General features: G+C 35.8%; 1 protein-coding gene and 1 long non-coding RNA gene across 7 annotated transcripts; both read right to left on the bottom strand.

Annotated features, from left to right (window-relative positions):
- Positions 1-1,845: 1,845 nt before the first annotated feature.
- LOC135145595 (uncharacterized) lies at positions 1,846-2,662 on the bottom strand. 3 transcript variants are annotated; one of them, XR_010283502.1, is made up of 4 exons: positions 2,414-2,662; positions 2,186-2,260; positions 2,014-2,119; positions 1,846-1,953 (listed from the first exon to the last, which is right to left on the bottom strand). It is a non-coding gene; the product is annotated as an uncharacterized LOC135145595 (long non-coding RNA). The 3 variants fall into 3 exon arrangements; XR_010283503.1 differs by lacking the exon at positions 2,414-2,662 and adding an exon at positions 2,318-2,403 and having other exon boundaries at positions 2,186-2,263; XR_010283501.1 differs by lacking the exon at positions 2,414-2,662 and adding an exon at positions 2,318-2,403.
- Positions 2,663-2,747: 85 nt separating this feature from the next.
- Positions 2,748-6,071, bottom strand: LOC135145594 (uncharacterized). Of its 4 annotated transcripts, none has more exons than XM_064077710.1 (18): positions 6,003-6,071; positions 5,797-5,953; positions 5,511-5,591; positions 5,378-5,443; positions 5,199-5,323; positions 5,062-5,139; positions 4,934-5,004; positions 4,801-4,882; positions 4,692-4,744; positions 4,536-4,616; positions 4,373-4,455; positions 4,264-4,323; positions 3,981-4,191; positions 3,829-3,923; positions 3,590-3,769; positions 3,306-3,535; positions 3,082-3,191; positions 2,748-3,013 (listed from the first exon to the last, which is right to left on the bottom strand). In XM_064077710.1, the coding sequence occupies exons 1-15, from the start codon at positions 6,047-6,049 to the stop codon at positions 3,752-3,754; spliced, it is 1,308 nt and encodes a 435-aa protein (XP_063933780.1). In that variant the 5' UTR covers positions 6,050-6,071; the 3' UTR covers positions 2,748-3,013; positions 3,082-3,191; positions 3,306-3,535; positions 3,590-3,751. The 4 variants fall into 4 exon arrangements, with proteins under 4 accessions (XP_063933780.1, XP_063933778.1, XP_063933779.1 ...); XM_064077708.1 differs by having other exon boundaries at positions 3,082-3,421; positions 3,486-3,535; XM_064077709.1 differs by having other exon boundaries at positions 3,082-3,535; positions 3,590-3,655; positions 3,711-3,769.
- Positions 6,072-15,851: the final 9,780 nt, after the last annotated feature.

Below are 15,851 nucleotides of genomic sequence, written 5' to 3'. Positions count from 1 at the left end.
TATTAAAAACTGTGAGAATAGTTGATTTGAAGTTGTTTTTTATTAGCCATCAGTTAAAATGAATGCTTGTCCCATCATTCAGTTGTTAGGGTTCACCTTTACAAAAGAATAGAAAGCATTTTCCATTCTATATTTGTTTAGGTTGTATTTAATATTTTTTAACTGTTAATACGGTTGTTAAAAATATATCTGGTTTTCACAATCCTATTGAAAATGTTTAAATTTGCGTTATTTTAAAAAATATTAGTTGAGATTTTAATTGATTTTATCTTCTAATTATAGTTTCCGCAAGGTTCACTTTTGTTTTTGTTTGCGTATGCTTCATGGTACCCACACCTTTTAGCAAATAAGTGCGGTTCGGCTTTTCAGTAAATATCTGGTCAGGTGTGTTATTAAGTGTCGTTATATACTTGCACCCCACACATAAATTAATTTCCATTCGACAATAAACGCTACTCAAAATAATGCCCTTACTGTAGAGTAACAATTCCATAGCAGCACACACCCCTGCAGCGCCAGCAGGATTACGCACCAGCCCCCTGTCCCAACCCTATCAAATTGGGTCACTAAAGACCAAAAAAGTAACAGATGTGTACACCAGAGAAAATAAGTTTACGGGTAAAGAGCAGAAAGGGGTACTGTGACGAGTAGTATTTAACCTAAGAATGCTTTTTAATTGTAGAACTTTTAACTTAGTTTAAAGTAGCTATATAGATAAATATAACTGGTGGACAAGCTTACAACTAGTGGCATCGAAAACAAAAATAAAACCCAACGTTGTAATACAGCTGCTGGCAAAAGCTTGATATAATTATCCACAGATAACACTCGTTAAAGCACACTCCCTCATAATGAAAAACACCAGTCGAAGATTTCCTAAATAGCCAAAGGTTTCCATCTCTACGTGACTAGCTATTATCACCATAGATTTTTAGCACGGGTTGATCTCCAGGATTTACACCAAGGCTAGACACCTTATTAATATAAGACCTCTCTTTTAGACCGCCTTATGGCAAGCACCTAAAGACAGAGAGCAACCTCACCTTACTAAAGCAGTGTAAAAACAATGAACGGAGGCACCCCAGGTTTTGGCCGTCAGTTATATGCCCCACAAAGGAAAAAGCTACATAGTGCTACCAAGTCCAATCTTTACAGTTGCCTCGAAGGTTCTTTAAAAGATTGTTGACATGTACCTCGCTGTAATTACAGCCCAATGAAGGATGCCATTCCACGTGTCCGCATAAAAGATTAAATGTAATTCAAAGAAAATTAAAATTTCTTTTCAAAAGGGCGTGCACGCTTGACTTAATTACTTTAAATTGTATCATAGCCTCTTTAATAAATCGCTGATTCAATATACAAAATGGTACTACAACCAAATCATGCTTTTAACGGAAATCCAGATTACACAAGGTTCAGTATTATCTCTTATCCTGTTTAACGTGGGGAAATAACGCAAAAAAAGCCAGGGTTAGAGCATCGCTTGAAAAAATCCTTCTACAGGGGAGGAAGAAAGGAGAGATGAATAAATTAAGTAGTTCTGCACAACTTCTTAAGCTTAAAGCCAAAAAAGACCGCAAACTTAGTAAAATGCAAAGCAAGTCGAGTCCTTGGTGTGGCAGATGAAACGCACATAGTTAGCTTGTAAGCAAATTCAAGTCTAGTATATGTTATAAATAAAAGCCAATAGTAAAAATTAATTTTCCTCACATATACAAGCTATAGATTGCCTTTATAAATAAACTAGTGGTAATATTAAAAACTTCTAATCGAGATGGAAAGTTGGAAGGAGAAAGAAAAGAATTACCTTAACCATTTATTTTACTTTAAAATAAAGGTCTTTCGTATACAAAATTTATATTTGGGTTTAATTTTCAGTTCTTTTAAGTGAAACTGGGGTAAAATAAATTCTTTTAGTCCCTTTGGCTATAAGTTCTAGTGGAGTGTTTTCATCTGAAAATAAGTTATCTCTTTAGACAAGTCCTAACGAAAATTAAATAAAACAATAATTACCTACTTGCAGACAGTCGAAATAGAGATCAGTGCCTACTGTGTGCTTATATACACCCGTGAAGTTATAACTACCGATCTGAAGCAATGGAGAACTAGTTTTGAGACCCTTAAAAATTTATAACTTGTAAAACGAATTCAATAAGAAATTTAGCTTTTGAAACTTAAAACTAACAAGTAGACGACATTCTCCCTCGCAGTGCTTTAGATATTCTCTTTTCAAAATTCCTTGTACTTCAAAAAGCATAAACTGCTTAATATTTTAAAGATTAAAATAATTAAAGATATGAAATTAGAAAGTTAAGACTTCCTCTTCCCAGTCGGAAGTAGACATACAAACAGAAGGTATGCAACCTTTACAACTAACAAACTAAAACAAAATTTATATACGGGTGCCGCGTACGTAAAGCAGAAGTAGCAGCAGAAACCTTAGGGTCTTAAATTTATAAGCTCTTGACTCAACCAGTAAGAAGTTCCCAATAAGATTTCAGTTGAGGGCTCAAAGAGGCCGTTAAGTACAAGCTGATTTATTAGTGAGAAGACCTTGGAGTTGTACGTCACTCCAATATCCTTTTCTTGGCCATTAAAAAATTTTAAAAATAGAATATCTTTATATTTAGACGATGCTGTACTTGACAAGTCATTGGCATTACAAGTTTGGTCACTTTTTATTTTGCCAAACTTAATAAAAATATTAGCTTTTTCTTTACATGTATAAGAAAAGTAGCGCTTCAAGGGTGTTTCGTTTTTTAAGGTTTCTTAAAAGCAATGTTTATAGAAAAGTTTTAAGCCCCGAATAGAAAATATTAAAAAATCGTTTATTTTTAACTACGTGCAAGTATCGGGGAAGTAAAGGCCTCCAAAATAACTACTCAAAGCTTGAGCGGGTTGATAGGGGTATTTACTCCTTAAACAAAGTTAGAAGATATTAAAACCTTCTGGCACTAAATAGGACAAAAAACACTCAATTTCGCAATAGATTTTAAAACATAACAATTGAGGTCTGTAAAAAAGGGTATGTAATTTTGTTTGATTAAAGTTTTTGTTATAAAATATTAAGTAAATAGAAACTTATAGTTCCTTTGGTATCGGCTGAAAATAATGCCTTTTTACCCTTTGCAAGTAAAGAACATCGAGGCTAATAATAAGGATTGGCACAAAGGTGGCCTCCAAACTTTTGGCTATGTGTTTAAAGAAGAATTATGGTGAAGAAGAACTCCACTAAAATAACTTATCTAGTGCCCTCTTAATTTTTTATTTAAGCTCGTGCAGCTGTATAATTTATTTAATGGTACCAGCTTTCAACTGTGTTTAGGTGTTCATTATCCCAGCGTATAAAAAAAAAGGCTTAGAATGCAAATCTTATTATCTCTCTACGGCCTACTTGAATAAGCACATATGAGTCGGTGTCCTATTAATATATGTGCATAATAACCTGAAAAAAATTAATATGGCCATTGCATACAGTTACTTACGAGTCAAAAACAGGAGGGAGAATTACGTATCACCTTTTAGTACAGGCAAACTAGTTTAACGTTCCGCTATTATGTACTAACCACCATAAATAATAGTGTTGTACCTGCCGCCTCCAATGCACTTGGCGTTAAAAAGCAAAACAACAGTTCGCATGGCCTCAAAATTTATCCTCAAACCCAATTATCATACAAATTATATTTATCACACAAATTATATCTTTAAACTATTCCATAGTTGCTGTAATATAGTCAACTTTTTCAAAGGATTACTCCGCCATAGAATCCTGTGTAAAATTACATACATAAAAAGATCTCTATATAGAAGATTGAGCACGGACGCTACTTTAAAATAACCCTCGTGGGGGGATTGCAGAGTTAAAATCTCGTCAAGGTTTAGTGCGTGAGGAACAGGTGCTGAACATTTTTTCTTTTGCAGACCTATTAAACGAGATAATACACCGGCATGAAAGTACTCTGCGCTTTGCAAAAGCTAACCCTGGATGCCACCACTCGCCCCAGGAGCTAGAGACGTCGTTGGGGAGCAGGCAAAAGAATACTGCCTTGACCTTATCCTCTGGGAAGCACTTCGCGATCTCGATCGTCGGCTACGTAATGTCTCCACCTTGGAGTGGGAAGGGGTCATAGAAGACACTTTTTTTCGATTCTGTGCTAATAATTCGTTGTAGTGGACGTGATTAAAGGGGCCCTACAGAGTATATTGGGCGCAGCTAATCACTTGCAGGTTTTTATATAGTCGCAGGTTTTTATATAGTCAAACTTTAATCCTCTTGCTCTCGGGAAGCCTTTCGCACTTGACCAACTTAACTAATCGGTGAAACTTAAAATGGTACTTAACTAAAAGTTAGCCATATCAGAAAAAGTTCAACCTTGTCGCCAGTTAAAAGAGTTTTAACCGTTTCATTCTTGTCATCAAAACTTAATTGTGCTTCTAAAGACTTTTTGTCTCTTCCTTCAACATGTGAGAAACATACAAATGAGTACTGTGTAACGCAATAACAGAAATTTCTGCTTATAAAAAATTCAAGTGACCTGTGTAAGGGCAGAGGCCCAGATCACGGACTATAGCCAGATGGTCTTGACTAAAAACAAAATTTTGAAAGTCATCGCATTCTTTAAAGATTGAAGTATCGGATAACGATAGGTAAGAAGTAACGGTCATACATCAATGTATGGTATAAAAAGTGCCTTGGCCATAAAACTGTCTAGCTCCGTGTCTAGACTGCTTCAAGGCGTGCTCACTATTCGCGGAAAAAATTACTATAAGAGAATTACTAATTAATCAAGCACTCATAACTAAGAGAGAAGACCAAGAGGTCTTTCTACTGGAGTAGCAGCGCTTCTACTGATTTTTTTCTCAGCAAAAGACAAATAACGTCCTGTAAGAGTGTATATTACTTAAGCCAAGTTAAACAAAAAGAACGGTCTACCGTGATAGTTGAAAATCCCCTCTTTAGTAAGATTGATGGACCCTTGGGAGTAATCCAATTGGCTGGATGGGCTATTATAACAATTTTAGCTAAAAATAAATAGAAAAAAGAAGCAAAAACAAACGAACCAGATATTTAACGTTTGGCGTCTGAGGCGGATCGCCTGCAGGCAGAGCTTGGCGTGAGCGTCACAATAGCGGGAGCCTCTGATTTGTATAAACAAAAACTCAAAAAAGAGGCGTTGAGCTGGAAGCGTTATCCGCACCTCACGGAAAGCTCGTTACACGGAGCACCGGTATCTGACTTTCTCCTGCAAAAAGACGAATCTGCGGAGTGCCCTAAAGGGAAAAAGTTCGCCAACTTCGGTATCTCTAGTAAAAGTTTCTCCGACTTGCAAAAAAGTTTATAACTTAAATTTATATTACTCTACTCATATATACTTACATTATCGCTAACGTACACTATGGGGTTTGCTAAGGCAACCACAGTTCCCAAAGAAAGATGGCTATACTAAACCAAGAACACAAATTTTAATTTATTTAGTAAAACTAGACAATTAGAACGTAAAGCAAAATACCTTTTTATAAACTTCCTCGCCTAATAAAAGTGCTATTTTGTAGTGAAGGTGAGACATACACCATATGGCACAACAGGAGGGCTTTAACATATATTCATAGAGATGTATGTATAATTAGCATGCTGAAAAAGCATTTACAAATTTTAGTTTTTACTACAGATTTACACTAAAAGTGTATACTAAAGTTCAAACTATCTTTCAAGTAGTTATATCTATATATCATTTAAAAGCCAGTAGCTAAAAATAAAAGACTGGCCGGAGCTAATAGAATAAAGTATTATAATACCACTTCGCTAAAAGTCTCGAAAGTTTTTTTGCACAAAATACCGAGAGTCAACCAATTCTCCTCTTTTTTTTTTTTAAAAGTTTCCTTCAAGTCAGAAAATTTCACGAAATGCGTATCTTTGGTCAAAGTGAAGACTTGTTTGGGCAAGGTATTATCTCTTGGAATACTTAGTAAGGTTATTTAAAAAAACTTTAAAAAAAAAGTACGTTATACAGACCCCAAAATACGTTTCCAATAAGGATTTGAACTCCATTATAAAGTTGAATAAAGCTCTATCAGAGGACCGCTTAATGAAAACTGTACAGTTGACTCTGTGCAGAATAGGTATGTAGTGTCCGCCAGTCTTAGAAAAACCTCGCCTCGTGGTGGCTACTTGTTGTTTTCGCACTACCCTGATGGTCAAACCCAAGCTTTTTGTTTCCCTCGGGTTAGTCAAATATACTTTTTGAAATTTTCTTCGCGTGTGAGTATTCGTATCTTTAAAGAAGAGAATAAGGCTATGTGATAAAATAGTCTAAATGGTAGTATAGTAACCATTGTAAACTTTTGGGTCGGAGACAAAGATGTTGCTAACGTAGCCAATTTTTTTTTCCTGAGTGCTAAAAGCAGCCTAGTCCACAATATATATTCGTTACTTTGATGTTTAATCGATTAACTGACTAAAGAAAGTAATATGATTCTTAAATGATCTCATTTAAGTATGCGCTTAAATTAAAAATCTCTGTAGTAAGGCACACGGTCACCACAAGATATTACCATAGATATTGACAGCCTAAATTTTTGAAACTCATACAAGAGCACTTTCATAGTGTAGATATACATATTGCAACAACAGAGAAAACTAAAAGGAAGGTGAAATCATTGTTTTGATTAAAGGATGTATTCTCCATACTGAACTGTACTATATTTTCAAACGACAACATTAAAATTAACAAAAAGCACTTCCTCTAACAGGTTATGTACGTACAGCCATCTTACCGAGATTCAGTTGTCGTCGTAGCTGAGTGGTTAAGAGCATTGGAAGCGTACTGATAACGTAGAGGTTGAATATGCGCTAGCAAAAACAGAAAAAGGAAGTTGGTTCTCTAGCATAACCTTTATAAAAACGCTAAAGATGCAGTAAATATAACTCTATTAAATTAAATACCTTTTAGCCATATTGTCACCATTTACTCATTAGCACCTTTCAGACCATTATTCAATCGTATCAGTGGTACAAAAACTAATGAGGTCCTACTGTCATTCTTGAAATTAATTAAAATTAACTAAACTTTTTTAATAATATATAGTGGACTATAACAAAATATTTAGTAAAAAGCTAAATGAAGGCCTACAAACTGGTAAGTGTCGAACTTGTTTACCCTTATAACGGATTAATCGCATTCAACTGGAGGCAATCTCTTTCATATGTGCGGTTAATTTCGACAGAAAGTTTCACTACTAAAGGCGTAAATTTCTCTAGATAGTAATTATTACCAATTCTCACAAACTTTTAATATTCCTCAATAACTACGCTTAGTGCTCGAGATGAGGCGCAAGCAAAAAAAAAAATACTGTATTTTTAGAGTCGTGGGATTAAACTGCACTAATCAAAACTTAACAGCGGTTGACAACAAAGGGTTAAAAGAATATTACAAAGCCATTTTAAAGGGTAAATAATAATAATGAATGTATCCTGGAATCCTTTGTGGTCATTATTAGTTATATATAAAATGATTTATGATAATCCTTACAACTAATTGGTTCTTAATTATTCCGCAGGTCATTTGTAAATCAATTTTAACCGTCAGCTATATGATCTTACACTACACAATTTTAATAGACACCTAATTTAATTGATACATTTAATTAAGTTTTTTTTATTTGACGCAATCTATAATTAATCACGTGTTTAATTATTTAATTTTGTTCGTACATAAAAATTCTGATTTTTTTAAGCGGAGTAAAGATGTGCAAACTGTAATCGCAAACCAGAGGATGCATCTTGTAATCTGAAAATGCTCTTCTCAAAAAAATTGGCAGACATGACTATGTAATAAATTTCAAAGCTTGTTCTTTAGAACCAAATATGAGCTATGCTTACATTTCGAACTGTGATAAATAGCCATCAGCATCTGCTAATATAAATGATTTATAAGTTAATCTTGTAGTAGTCTCCCTAACTGAGGATACTGGTAACCCAATTTTCGAAACCAATAGGCGATTTAACCGAGAATCTTAACAATGTTAAATAAAGAATATCGTAAAAAAATAAAAAACGCTAAAGGCTTTAGGAACCAAAAATTTAAATTACTTGATGTTACTTGTTGTTACTTGTTACTAAATTGGTATTATTCTCATTTCGAAACTCACTTAAAAGAAGGTAATAAGTAAGTTTTAAGTACTTATAAAGCTTAAAAGCGATTGGCGATTGAGATACGCGTCAAATTCCAGAAGGATGGCGATGTATCAACGATATCAGCTTAACGTCCCCGAGAAAAAAGTTATTTTAGGAAGATAAAATATATCTTTGGCTAATAGAGCTCAGTTTTGTTGGCTGGAATCTCCAATTACAAGCACACCGCATTGGAACAGTGGCTACGCGAATAGAAATAAGAAACTCTTAGCTGGTTAGGCTAATTAATCAGAATTACTTACTCAGGGGCCAGATGACCCAACTCACCTTACACCATGAGAAAGCACTGAAGTATTGGACATTTCAGTGTTAAAAAAATATGTCTATGTCACTGCTGCAAGTATTAATTCTATATAAAATTTGCCTCCACCATAGTCTAGTTCTTATTGAGCTGGAAGGCAATGTTTTTCTGGGGGCATAAATGCCATCAAAATAACTTATTGGCAACTTCTCAAACCTCACTGGACTAAAATTATGTTAATATATAGATATACTTTTTCGCCTTTAGAGATAGGTATCGATAATGCAGTCAATTAACTAGAATTAAGAATTCAAAATGCTTATAATTCTGCTTCAACCTCTAAGCTTTCTTGATCCTTTAGTCTATTAATGCTTCCCGCTATTATGCAGATGATTAAAGAAGACGCTGCTTTTAAATTAAATTATATAAAGACAGATTTTGGGAACACAAGTTAAAATGTTCGTGTCCTGCGGGCTCCCTCAACCCTTGCTACATTAGAACACACCGCCCATAGTTCATGAACATGGGGTGCCACGTACTGCCAGAGATAAATAACGTTTTTTGCTCAACACTTGTTCTCGTTTTCCGAGAGTTCTCCTACGGCTCAAGAAGAGGGATCTTGTTTAAAGGCAACCTCCAACTGTAATTTAGACAATATCTATTTTGCTAGCTGCGAGGAAATTAAGAACTGTAGTCAACACCTTCAGGATCAAAAAGACCCTTTGACTAGACGCTAAATCCAACCTAATGCACAAACCAAATGCACAAACCCTTCACTATTAAGGTTATTGCCTATGAAACGAGCTTTTTAATTTGATGTTATCTATATCTCACTTTTCAAATCGTAAAAGGTTAGCGGAAATTGTTTGTTTCCCCAAATTAAAAAAAAACCAGGAAACTTTATTGAAGATTATCGGCCCATAACTTTACTATACTGCTTGAGTAAAGTTGAGGACACTGTGATACTCAAAAGTTAAAAAACTTTGAGGAAGCAAAGAACATTATACCACTACACATTTCAACAGTTTAAAACTTTCAGTATGTGTTGCTAAAGCCTATAACGATTGAAGATATATCGTAATTATATTTATAGACGTTAAGAAAGCCTTCGTTAAAGTTTGGCATTATGGACTTCTCTATAAAGTAGTTAAGCTTAACTTTTTTAGGTCCTCATTCCAGATAACAAAAAAATATTTTTTCTAATGGAACATTCACAGTTCGTACAGGCGCGGTAAATTTGAATCTGAGGGTTTAAATGTTGGTGGCCCTCAAGAATCACTTTCATCACCGCTTCAAGGTTAATATGGCAGACATGCCCAAACCAATTGCCGGACCTAATATGCGGACGTAGGTTCTGACTTCAAAAAACCTTTCAGCTAAATAATTGAATTAAGCTAAAACCCCATACATATTTTAATAAAAATTGAATATGAGGAAGAGAAGACGGAGACCTATATAAAGTACTATGTAAATTAGAAAATACAGGCTTATACTACTGGTATCGGCTGCTAACCTTGGAAACATTGAGTCTAACTTCGACAAGAGTTAGGCAGAGGGAGTGAATAATATATTGAATGGAAAAAAAGGAGAGGAGCGAGGGGCTTACCTTTCTTGTACTCAAACCTTCAGGGAGAGTGAAAAGTAAATAACTAATAATGGGAAAGTCGCCGTGTGCTATGACACGTGCCTAATTCACATGGTGTGAGCACAAGGTAGAAGAACGAAATTTAGAGTTTAAAGCGTTTTAGTTCCTGCGAATTACTAAGATTATCAAGTTTCACAGAAAATTGAAATTTTTTTTGTTTGCTGTAAAGTAGTCAATTCTATATAAGTTTACTTTCCTACTTTTTTAAGTGGTTATCCTCCTCTAAATTTCATTTACCCTTTTGGAAAAATAATGGAACGATATTATTAACAAACTAAATAAGGTTATTTAACAAACTTTTTCTTCTCTTTTTACAAATTATGAATATAATTAAACACGTAACTAGAGATATGTACTGGAAAAAAAAAAAGACCGTTTGACAACGCATGTAGACGTAATAATTAAATTATATTAAATTTACACATACATTTAAACAATTATAAACTACGCAAAAATAATACTTGAAAGATAGACCAATTAAAAATATGAAACTAATACTTAAGAAATAAACGCATCCTTAATCAGTTTGGCAGAGACTATGTTAAAAATATTACTATATACAAGTATGGTAATTAATGCCTCTAATGTATCATTTAACCAAATAAAACATGCTTATTCTAAGAACCTTAAACTTAATCTAAACAAATAAACATAAATAGAACTTCTTTTTTAAACTTTTGTAAAGGTATAAAAGGGCTTAACTGCCTATAATTGGATAACCAGACCATTGTTGACGAACTTATTAAATCGAGCACACCCGGTGTAATCACTGATATAGTTTCTGCACTTTCCCGACGGAAAGCACTCCGCCCCGACGGCATTACCAACGAAATGCTTAAAAGGCTGCCGCAGGAAGCGATTAACTATCTCCTGTTTTGAAAACGGCCACTGTCCTGATACTACCTAAGACTCCGCAGGCTACAGCGGACTCCAGCAAATATCGCTCCGTTGCCCTTCCTTCAGCGATCGGCAAAACCATTTCTAGGCGGTGGGGCTACACAGGCTGAAAGAGTTTGAAGAGACACACAAAGCTCTTCCAGAAATCCAATTTGCATTCCGAAACTTTTGCTCTTTATTGAGTGGACAACTCAGGACTTCAATTCTAAGTAATCCACGGGTGTCGTAGTTCTCGATGTTGCAAAAGGCCTTTGCCCGCGTATGGCTCACGAGGGTCGCCTAGGCACATTAGGTGCTCCGTTAGCCCTCTAAAGCACATTTGCGTCGTTTCTATAAGGACGCACCTTTCGAGTGGAGGTTGGGGCTGCACTGTCACCATACCGTCGACTGACAGCTGGTATTCCACATGGTTCTCTGCTTTCACCCCTACCCTTCGCGCTATACACGCGAGATATTTCATCCCCTGCGAACTCTCAACCCGCGTTGCTCTCTATGCGGATGACACTGCAATTTACGCGTTTTCATAGAAGCCCCTCATTATTACGGTAACACCTTCAGCGTTATTTAAAAACATTTACCAACTGGGGTCGGCAGTGGGGAAAAGTCCTTAACGGAACGAAGAGCAAAGTGACCCTTATCTCAAGAAGATGACTCGCGCTACCCCCGCCTCTAATTCTCGGTGTTTGTATCCCATGGGGATCTTAGATCAAATACTTGGGCGTTGTTATCGATAAGCGATTTGCTGGGAAGCAACACGTTGAGTTTGTCACGATTAAGGTCAAAGCAGTAATTCACGCTCTCTACCCATTGCACGCGAACAAATTACAATGTGCACAATAAACTGCGCCTATATAAAGTATGCGTGCGCCCTGTAATGGACTACGCATCTGTTGCTTGGACATAAGAAAAACCGTTGAAGGTTACACCCCTCTAGACACGGCAAATCAAGCTCCCGCGCCTAATGACGGGCGCATCCTATTCCGTGCGAATATGTTACATGACGACCTGGGTTTGAAACGACTTAGTCTTTTTCCTAAATGCAACTTCAGTTTTCTTTTGAACCTGTAATTAGGCACCCAAACCACCAGTACTTTCAAGAACTTACATACGAACCCTGGAAAGGCTCAAGCTTTCAAAAGTCACGCCATGGGCTTTAAGCGCACAATTACAGTTTTTTATACCTTAATACACATATTTAAAATGTTTATTGTGAGATGACCTACCGAACTTTATAAGATCAGCTTAATAATATAATTTTGCGAGATCAAGCAGTCTTCGCTAGTTATTACCGAGCATCTCCAAAACTCATTAAAAAATAAATAAAATTAAATAAAATAACTCCCATCTTTTGTTCTAGCCTTCTTAGTTGTTAGTGCTATTAATTATGTCTTCTCGAGTCTTCCGTGTCTATAGTTAGATTCAGTTAACAAATCCTCAAAAAATGGGTTACCGATTTATCCGATATATACTGTGCCTTCTCATGGCACTGTATTTTCTCTAGTGCTTTTTTCAATCTATAAGGCAGACTACCTAATAATAGTAACAATATAATAACATTATTTGCAGATAAATTTGCATTGTTTTAATTTTTTTTTTTTCAAGTTTTTTAGTTTTCCTTCCAAACAAGTGACTGAAGATGTTATTAAAAATGGAACCTAAAAATAAATGTGACATAGATAAGGACTCTTTAGGTAGCTAATCAGAAGGTCTCAAAGTTAACGAAGAGAACGTCCCTCGAGTCGGTATTATATTGAAGAGAAAATGAGTTGAAGTATACACATAGCTTATGCTATTAACAAAACTAAGAGATTTGCGGCTTCTCGCAGTACCTCTCTAAATTTGTTCATATAAATGGTGTCCGCAACCGATGTAGCCGAACCAGTCCCTATTTTCTTACGAACTACTTTTTTGGGCGTTTTACTAGATTGTTCACTTGTGCTACAGTGCTCTGAAAAGTTAAAATATAAAATTATATAGGTTATTTTAAATAATCGCATCGAAAATCACAGCTAAGATATAGAGACCCTTCGTTTTTGCGTCATTTCTATCTTAAATTTTCTATCATGTGTCATTAAACCTTTTAGTACTCTCAGTGTAAAAAATTAACGATGACTGTTCATTTCTCTTTCACCCTGGTTATTATGTTTATATTGGTTATGGAAGCAACGTCGCGTTAAACTTTTTCATAATAAAGAAGTTACCTTGAAAGTATAACGAGCATGAGCCCAAGTAGACACCATTAATAATAATAATTCATATGCATATTTGCATTTACTTTTCTTTACCACTATTTTTCTAAATTACAACACATGCAAATAATCCAATTATACGAAGATAGAAATAAAGTCGACTGATTATCAGACTATAACATTTACTATACCCCCCGTTTAAGGGTGTACACCCGTAGTAAGGGAATAGGAAGCAGAAGCATTTAATAGTGTAGCGTGGCCAGTTATTTAGTAAGCTTTAGTAGTGCAATTGCGCTCTTATTTTTAGTCTTTCTCTTCTAGCCCTATTACCAATTTTTACAAAGGATTGTAACAAATTTTGTTCCTCCCTACTTCTTTGGTAAAAGCTAAGCCATGTTCTGTTACAAAAAAAACAAACAACAGAAGGCTTTCCTAGTAAGGATAGATATTTTTTTTTATAAGTAAAAAAAAGGAAGTTTAAAACAAGATGGAAGTTAAAATGCGAATAAACCCAGAATGTGCACGGATTGGAACAGATCAGATTTTTAAATTTGGAGTAGTAACAATTGAAACCACGGACATTTAAAGCAGAACAATGTATTAGAATTACTAAGCCACAGTCTTTTAGCTTTAAGAAGTAAGCTTTAAATAAATCAGAAGTACGCATGTTATCATAAACAATTTGGGAAATACAATAATCAGTTTATTTACTTGTAACAGGTGTTTCCTAAAGCTCGGTCGTGTTAACTAGTTCAACCTAACCCATAATCCTTGTTACCACTAAAAAAGGACAAGCTTTTGTATTATACCTTCGCATTCCATTTAAACTCTCAACTTAACATTGAATTATTCCCAGGTGTTTCACTTAAGGGGCAGCAATGTGCGCCACTGTAATTTTTATGTTTTCTGCTAAAAAACTATTACTATGTCCAGCTAATTGTTCGTAAAGGGCGACGGAAATTCTTTTAAAATTTTTAATCAGCTGCTCAAGTTGTGGTTCGCGGTGCAGTGTATCATAGCGGACATATAGTCGCGATTTGTTAATAGGCGAAGAAGTTTGTTGTTTCGAACTTAAAGAGAGGACATTATTGTGGTAGCAGTTGGTCTTTTTGTCTTCTTAACTAAGGGTTGAAGAGGTAGATAGCCAGTGCTAGGAAGCAAGATGCCCGGCATGGAGTTTCGTGTTGTCTTCATAGCTTTCGACTACACAGCCACCGTTGTGCAGAGGGAATAATTTGTAAGTTCGCGATTTCTGTCTAGCCTAACAAATTCCAAGAAGTAGCGCGGCCGTTGTAACCACCTTTGACAGTTGCCAGTTTGATCCTCCATTAGCAGTGCAGTTTAACAACGTTATCAACTTTTTCTTGATGTGCCGATGTAAGCGTTTTGGCGTTATAAGATATATAACATCAATTCTTTCATGACTTCTTTAACACAATGCATAATCTTCACCCAAAACTTATTTCCATTCCAGTAGTATTTTGAGAAATTTCGTCAATTTTTTGTAAGAGTCGACTAGTTAGCATACTTAGCCACTTAAACCAATTTAAAGTTAGTCGAATAGATCCGCTGGACCCTAAAATAATACCAAACAAAGACACCTCCTAGCAGTTAGACAGTAATTACTATCAGCAGAGCTACTGAATTTTAAAGGTTCAATCTTTTTCAGCACGTACGATCTTTAATAACCTAAGTATAAGGCTCGAAGCCAACCCAGAAAGAATGCTCATCTCATATAGCAACCGAAAAGATATAGGTCTAGGTACAATACCCCACATTACCCGCGGAATCGAGTATTTAGCGTACCGCAGCACGCCAGTAGATAGGAAGTTTTAGTTGTCTCCTTTCATACTTTTTACGTATGTTTACAACGGAAGTCCAAAGAGTGTACTCGGTTAAATCTACCACTCGGAGACAAACCTTCACAGTTGACTGGAAAGGATCGTTAGATGATAGCCGAAGAAGCAAGCTTACATCACTGTGCCATCTTAATCGAGATTGTTAAGCTCCCCTTCGCTTTAGCTGAATACAAAAAAAGTAGGCTATCGTACTCTACCTTAAATTGTATCTTAACCCCAAGGAAATTATTACCAACAGTCTGTTATAAACAGTTACCATGCTTCGTTGATAAGTTCTGAGGGTCGACAGTTCCCAGCCTTTAAAAGTTCATGGCCACAGGGACGAATACCAACATTTGAATATTAGCAGTATTGACTCTCTAAGAGGCCTTAATGCAGTGTGTAAATTCGCATGCCGCCAGTGCGTTGATGTGAGCCTTTGTTACGGCACTTTTTAAGTCGGCAACAGCATTATTTAGTAGAGTAGACGTTGTCAAATATTTCAGGAGGAGGGAGGCGGCTTTTTATAGTAATTTCGTAAATTGCACTTTTAAAGAAGAAACACTGGAAGCATGTCTTCTTTCTGTCGCCCTGTTAGAGAAGAGCGCGCAAGTGACACTACAACGGTTCATTCATCAACTCATTAGCCATTAAAAGATATGCATTCTTTTTAGAGGGCGACATCTAATACGTCCATTATGGCCGTCTTCCTCGCCACGTGCACAGGTGGCTGGGTGGATCTAAGACTTCCAATCGGCGTGGCTGTTCTGAGTAGTGTTTTGTAGTTACAACCTCGCATAGAACGCTGAAGAGCTAAAGGTGTAGGGAGTGCATCAAGAACAAATGGCAT

This window comes from Zophobas morio, unplaced genomic scaffold, assembly GCF_036711695.1.
Source record: "Zophobas morio isolate AGI-343-1 ecotype UQ-CSIRO unplaced genomic scaffold, CSIRO_AGI_Zmor_V1 ptg000164l, whole genome shotgun sequence".
NCBI classification, from domain to species: Eukaryota; Metazoa; Arthropoda; class Insecta; order Coleoptera; family Tenebrionidae; genus Zophobas; species Zophobas morio.
The sequence above is the reverse complement of the archived record's forward strand: the minus strand, read 5'-3'. Positions and strand labels throughout refer to the sequence as shown.